General features: G+C 40.4%; 1 protein-coding gene across 1 annotated transcript; it reads right to left on the bottom strand.

Moving 5' to 3' along the window:
* Positions 1-2,019: 2,019 nt before the first annotated feature.
* On the bottom strand, positions 2,020-5,130 carry LOC119348735 (ADP-ribosylation factor-like protein 2). Its single transcript, XM_037616723.1, has 6 exons — positions 4,920-5,130; positions 3,610-3,675; positions 3,326-3,436; positions 2,805-2,967; positions 2,508-2,588; positions 2,020-2,275 (listed from the first exon to the last, which is right to left on the bottom strand). The coding sequence occupies exons 2-6, from the start codon at positions 3,672-3,674 to the stop codon at positions 2,138-2,140; spliced, it is 558 nt and encodes a 185-aa protein (XP_037472620.1). The 5' UTR covers position 3,675; positions 4,920-5,130; the 3' UTR covers positions 2,020-2,137.
* Between the last annotated feature and the right edge of the window lie 1,248 nt (positions 5,131-6,378).

The raw sequence follows: 6,378 nt of genomic DNA on the forward strand, positions 1-6,378 counted from the left end.
TGTAGTTTATGGTTTCTGCTTAGTGAGTACTAGGATTGGATTCGATTTCAATCGATTCGACTGCAATCGAGTCGATTCAATTCCAATTGATTGTTGTTGGCTGATAGTGTAGATGGCACCTGCCTTAGGTGTGGATGCAAAATTGTTGCATAAGCATGTCATCCTCTTAGATTGTTACATTAGTGCTCCTCGGGTGTTGATGATAGACTGGTGTTGGTAACTAGATTGATGCTAGATTGGTGTTGTTAGACTGTTCATGTATGTTGTAGGACCATTGTGTTTCCTCACATAGATAGTAGAAACAATGTGACTGAATGTTGCCTAATTTGGAATTGCCACTGATTAGTGGCAGTTGCCAACCATGCAGTGCTATGTTTAGATCATAACACTGATGATTGTCGACTACCACTGATTAGTGACAGTTGCACTTGGCTAGTGCTATGTTCAGATCATAGCAGTGATCGGTTGCAACTGCCACTCATCAGACGCAGTTGCCACTGATTAATGCAGTGATCTGATAATACTCTGTTACTAACCCACTTCGTCTTACCCGAAAAGATCGTGAAGACGGAGCGTCACGTAGCCGGTGAAGGAGTGCAGGTGGTGATTGGCGCCGAGGACGTCGATGACCTGATCCTGACAGACCGGTGGCTCAAGAGGGTGAACCTCCGTGGCAAGGCTGCTGCCATGAGCCAACCGCTGGGACATGGTCGGAGGCTGAGGATCGGCCACGAGGAGCGGGCACGAGAGCTGCTATGCTTCTATGTCCAGATCGAGAACGAGGATATCGCCATGCTCCTCAAGACAATGTTTAGAATGAAACTTGCATTATATCTCTTTGAGACAATTCAGTTGTCTTCAGATAAACAAACAGAGAACCAAAGTACGATAAGTTATATCGTGTAATAATGGCAAGTGTAGATTAGCGTCAGGTCTTTGCAAATACTAGTCAGTATTCTAATGTTTCTATATAGATATAGCAAACTATGGGGGGAAACCATATTTCGAGCTGAAAGAGAAAATTTACATAACATCAAACAAGAGCCTCCGCTGCAGTCTCAAGTTCAACAATCGGCCTATTTGCATAATGCCTCTGGAAAGAGAAGCAGGATGATAAGGAAAGTTCAAAACCATTACATACAGAGATAGAAAGGAGAACATTGTATCAAAGCTTTCTAGTAATATGATTTTTCTGATTAAGTCATACTCCCTCCGTTCCAAAATAGATGACTCAACTTTGTACTAACTTTAATACAAAATTAGTATAAAGTTGGGTCATCTATTTTGGAACGGAGGGAGTAGAATGGAACGCACCGAATCAGGGCTAAACTAAAGAAAGTAAATACCCCAGTTATGTCAAAAAAGTAAATACCCCAATTTTGGATCGAATGGAAAAAAAATGTCAAAAGCCAAAGGAACAGAATTCAGTTTCAATATAAAACTTGTAAACCATCGAGGAAGACCACTATTGTCATTCAAAAAACAGCAGTTGTTCCACGATTTGGATTTTACCACTGATCACAATACCACATCACCTAAGAGAGGGTTGGTAACAAACTTTAGAACACAGAAAAACCTCACTGCTGCAGGGATTGTTAAGATGACCCAAACAGGCAGGCATACATGTAAAAATTACAGAAACCAAATAATGCTCTGGAGCTTAAGCTGGACATATGCAGACCTTGAGCTCAGCTAAGACCTCAGGGGCGGTCCTCCCACACACGCATATCTTGAAGATGCAAAACTTGCTGCAAATTCATCAAAGTTTTTCACATCAAACTTGCTGCAAACCAGATACCAGTTGATCTGCAAAAGTTATAGCTGCAAAATATCTTTTCCCTCCTGGTTGCGCATTTTCTGTCTTTTCTGAAGTGATTCTAATGTTCTGTGCATGCATCTTTAGAAGGAAGACGTAAAACTTGCTGCAAACCAAGCAACGCTGTACACATCTATCGTAACTGATCCTGCCGGTTACATTACACAAAGAGCACAAGGAAAGTGCAAAACTTAATGCCATCCATGGTTTGGTTCAAACCTGATCAGATTACAGTACATATTACGAGCGAGCCAAAGCCTATGGCTGTGTAACCAACAACAGTAGCGTATGTGGCTAAATCGGCAGACTTTGGTTGCTGTTTCAGTCGAGGACATAGATGCGGGAGGCGATGTCCTGGACAAGCCAGTCGAAGCCCTGGAGCAGGCCGTCGCTGGTGTAGGCGCTGCAGCCAACGATCTTCCAGTGCCGGTCCTTGTTCATCACTTCAAGATTCAGAACCTGAATCCAAAACTCAAATCTGTTATCATCAAACTTCTAGACACTGCTAAACTTGAGTCTGAGTCGGTCAAAATAACTAAAATCATCTTGGAGCTATGCTTGCTGGGATAGTGGGATTAGTTTTCGACTATTCCTTAAAACGAAGATATACAGATGATGTGACTCCAAGTAGGAAGATTGACCAACGTATGCCAGTATGAATAATACATGCTCCTGGACTAGTATGCTTTACCTTGGCAATTTCGTCAGGCTTCAGAGCGCCCTGAATGTCTTGCTTATTTGCGAAAACTAGTAGCGATGATCCAGCCAGTCTCTGTAATCAACAATTCAAGGATCATCCGAATAGTTGAACAATAATATATAAACTAAGCACAAAGATGCTAGGTAATCAAATTTGCAGTCCCGAGAATTTTCTTATGCTAACAGTAAACATTCTGTTTTGCTAGTTTTCTGCAAAGTTACTCAAAGCAAAAACTTCAGAGCAATTACGTTAAAGCAGATGATCAGTTGTATTCACTAGGAGGTTTACCTCTTCTTTCAAAAGATTGTGGAGCTCAGTACGGCAATCATCAAGCCTTCGAACATCAGAACTATCGACCACCCAAACTAGACCGTCAGTCTGCTCGAAGTAGTTCCTCCAATACGAACGGATGGTCTTCTGACCCCCGACATCCCATATGTTCAGCGAGTACCTGCCACAATCACCCCATTATCAATTCTTGTCAATTTGTTCTGCTGTTCCCCATGAATGTACTCGATGCACTTTGAGTTTTCGACCACCATGAGTCATGAGTGATGGGCATCAAGCAGCTGCCAAAATTTCGGCCAAAGTATGTAGTATTTTAACCGATGTGATTTAGTACTCTTTCAGATAAATGCAGATTAGTAATCGCATTGCCTACTTTCAATGGTAAAAGTACAACCACCCATGCCGCTTGCCTCGTAGTAGGATGAAAACATAACAGATGAATATAACATATTTAACGGGAAGCAATGTTTCTTGTTATGGAAAAATTAACTTAACAAATAAGCAATGAATGCACTACATACTTTTGGTACTGGATGGTCTTGATATTAAAACCAAGAGTAGGGCTGATGACACCAGTATCCTCCCCATTTATCTTGAGCACAATTGTCGTCTTACCCGAGTTGTCCAGGCCACTGTAAATTTGACATCGGTGAGTTAAACCAACAAGAACAAAGAACTGAATGACACAAACCTTGAAAGTCCAGAAGCATACATATCAACGAAAGAACCAAGAACAGTTGTGCGTTGGGATAGGAGGATTCTGGGGTAAAATAATTAGGCGAAAGGAATGGAGCAGTAAACTTACACCATGAGAATCCGCATCTCCTTTTCCTTGCGCTTGATTTTTCTGATGATGCTGAGGAGACCCATTCTGGAGGTGGCCCAGCAGAGGAATCAGTATAAAGTAAGATAAAGACGGGGAATACAGCCACACATGAAAAATACTTGTGAAATTCTAATGCAGTTAGAGACACTCAGTCAGGTTGCTAGGAACCCCCAATGTTTACGTAAGTATCACACAGACAGAATAACAAACTGTGCTAGGAATTGGTGATGATGCAGGGTCATAATTTTGATAATCGGTGAAGATTCAGGCATGGTTTGTGTATCTCACTTAAATTCAAAGCAAGGTCTGATCTCAGAAGACATGAGCCGGAGGTAGATTGGAAAGCATGGCACGCCACTGTGAAGCGATGTTCAGCTCAGAATTTCAGGGTTGTACTAAGAAAACAATTCTTGCCACTGCCTCTGCTTTCACCAAGTATAAATCTAAGATCTGTACATTCATATACTGCTACGCCACTGTCCCATATCAGTCAATTTCAGCTTACCCACCAGAAGCAATGGTGGATCTAGGATTTTAATTTCTAAAACAGGGTGGTCCACCTCCTAAAAAAGCTGACAACAGATATTACATGTGAACGTTCTAATTAAATTACCAATAGCACATAGAAATAGATCGATATGGTCTTACATACATGCTAAAATCCTCATGTAGACAGTTTGCATGTTTCTGAACATGAAACTGGATTATATTCAGATTGTAGCCTACAGGTCCAACATATTCAGATATTTCAAACAGTGTTTGTTTAACATGGAAATGATGTATCATTAATCTTTGTTACAGAAATGGGGAATGGAGAGGGTGGACTGAGGACCCAGACAATGAATAATTTCTCATGCCTTCAGGTGTACTCCCTCGGTGCCAAATTACTTGTCACTCAAATGGATGTATCTAAGCACTAACGCAAGGAGTACTTGGATGCTCTCCGATCACTTGTACGTGCTGAGATAAGATCCGGCGGAAAACCAGGGAAAGACTAACAACATTGCTAGATGAGCTTAAGAATGAGGTACTATCTCAAACTGGAAACATTGTATCATATCCATCAGAAGATGCAGATTTAACTGAGCTGCCTATTCTAAAGAGCATTCTACAGATATAAATCATAAGGGATCCATTCTTCTGACTATTTGAGTTTGAACTTTGTCCAGTCCATTTGGCACGCGGAATGGTCCTTGATTCACTTATATTATGGGCAATTGGGCACTATCAGGTATGACTGAAATTAAAGCAGCAGAAAATGGTTCTCATTTACTGAAATGGGACCGTACCTGCCTCCGGTCTCCTGACAAATCAGGGCGGCTGACGGCCTGAGCGGACTGCACGGCTGGGCACGCCGGCCTGCTGCCGACTCCCGACTGGCGCGGTGGCGCCTGGCGACGGCGAGGGTGCGAGGCAAGCGGCAGATCGGAACGCCTAGAGGAGCATAGGGGAATCGACACGGACAGAGCAAGACTGCCGCCCTGCGGGAGAGCACGGCCGCACGGGTGGCCTTTTTTCTTTCGAGTACGGGTGCCTCTTGTGCATGAGTAGTTTTTTTTTTTTTTTGAGGGTTGAGTAGGTTTTTTTTAAGCTGTAGGCCAATTGGTTGCTGAAAATAAATACATGTCTTATTATATTTGATGAGTATGTATAATTGTATCAATATTTATTAACTATAAGTAGAATAATAATTACATAAAACATTTTCATATGAATGGCTGAATAGCTTAGCGGATTTTTTTTCATGCATGTATGTTGAGATAATAAATAAGTTAATGGAGATAACGTCTTGTTTCTCTTATGTATATACGATTCGGCTTCTGGCGCACACCCCTCCAGTCTAATGGGTTAGGGCCGGCTCATATAAAGTCGTTGTTTTTCTATTTATGAACGGCTTTTTACATCAATCGGGGAAGCTTTTAGAAGATTCCAGTCATTTTTGCGAGCCTTCTAGAACCTTTCGACTGGTTTTTCCTTTTTGTGTTTTTAGTTTGCTGGTGGTTTTTTTCTATTTATTTCCTTTTCCTAATTTTATTGTTTCTTTTTCTAAATGTGCATTTTTTTATTTTTTAATAAAATTCGTGAAAGTTTTTTTTTGAAACATGTGAACATTTTTCAAATTGATGAAGTTTGTTTGAATCTGTGATCTTTTGCAAATTGACGAACTATTTTTACAATTGGCAAACTTTTTTAAAATTTGTGGACCTTTTTTGAAATCAATGAAAATTTATGCATTTTTCCCAAGTTCGTGAGTTTTTTTTTAAAATTTATGTACTTTTTAAAAAATTATGAATTTTTTAATCAAAATTGATGATTTTTTTGAAAAATCTATGAACTCTTTTTGAATTTATTTACTTTTAGAATTCTGCAAAAAAATTCCAAATCCAGTAACTTTGTTTGAACTCGTGAACCTGTTTGAATTTCCGATTCTTTTTGAACTTTTGAATTTTTTTTCCAAAAGTCAACGGTTGGCCGTTCTACTGGTCGACCGTACCGCCATGAGTTTTAGGCAAGCAAGCCTTGTCATGGGCAATCAATGCAAAACCTTTCTCCTGGGTGCCATATTTCCTCCAAAAGCAATGTTTGAGGTAGATGTTAAGTTGCTTAACCGCTGTCACAAGGATCAAAAGGGAGGACATGAAGAAGATGGGCATGATAGAGAATATTAATTTGATGAGGATAAGTTTATCTCTAGTTGACAGAAGTGTGGATCAGCCCAATAATCTATTTTCAATTCTATCTAGCATG

The sequence above is a fragment of the Triticum dicoccoides genome, chromosome 1A (assembly GCF_002162155.2).
Source record: "Triticum dicoccoides isolate Atlit2015 ecotype Zavitan chromosome 1A, WEW_v2.0, whole genome shotgun sequence".
Classification (NCBI taxonomy): domain Eukaryota; kingdom Viridiplantae; phylum Streptophyta; class Magnoliopsida; order Poales; family Poaceae; genus Triticum; species Triticum dicoccoides.

Bases quoted from the DNA above. Each gene is read 5' to 3' on its own strand.
- LOC119348735 (XM_037616723.1), bottom strand. From the start codon at position 3,674: ATGGGTCTCCTCAGCATCATCAGAAAAATCAAGCGCAAGGAAAAGGAG. The intron at 2,589-2,804 runs GTAAACCTCCTA...TGTTGATTACAG, and splicing joins ACAATCTTTTGAAAGAAGAG to AGACTGGCTGGATCATCGCT. The intron at 2,276-2,507 runs GTAAAGCATACT...TTTTGGATTCAG, and splicing joins AGCCTGACGAAATTGCCAAG to GTTCTGAATCTTGAAGTGAT.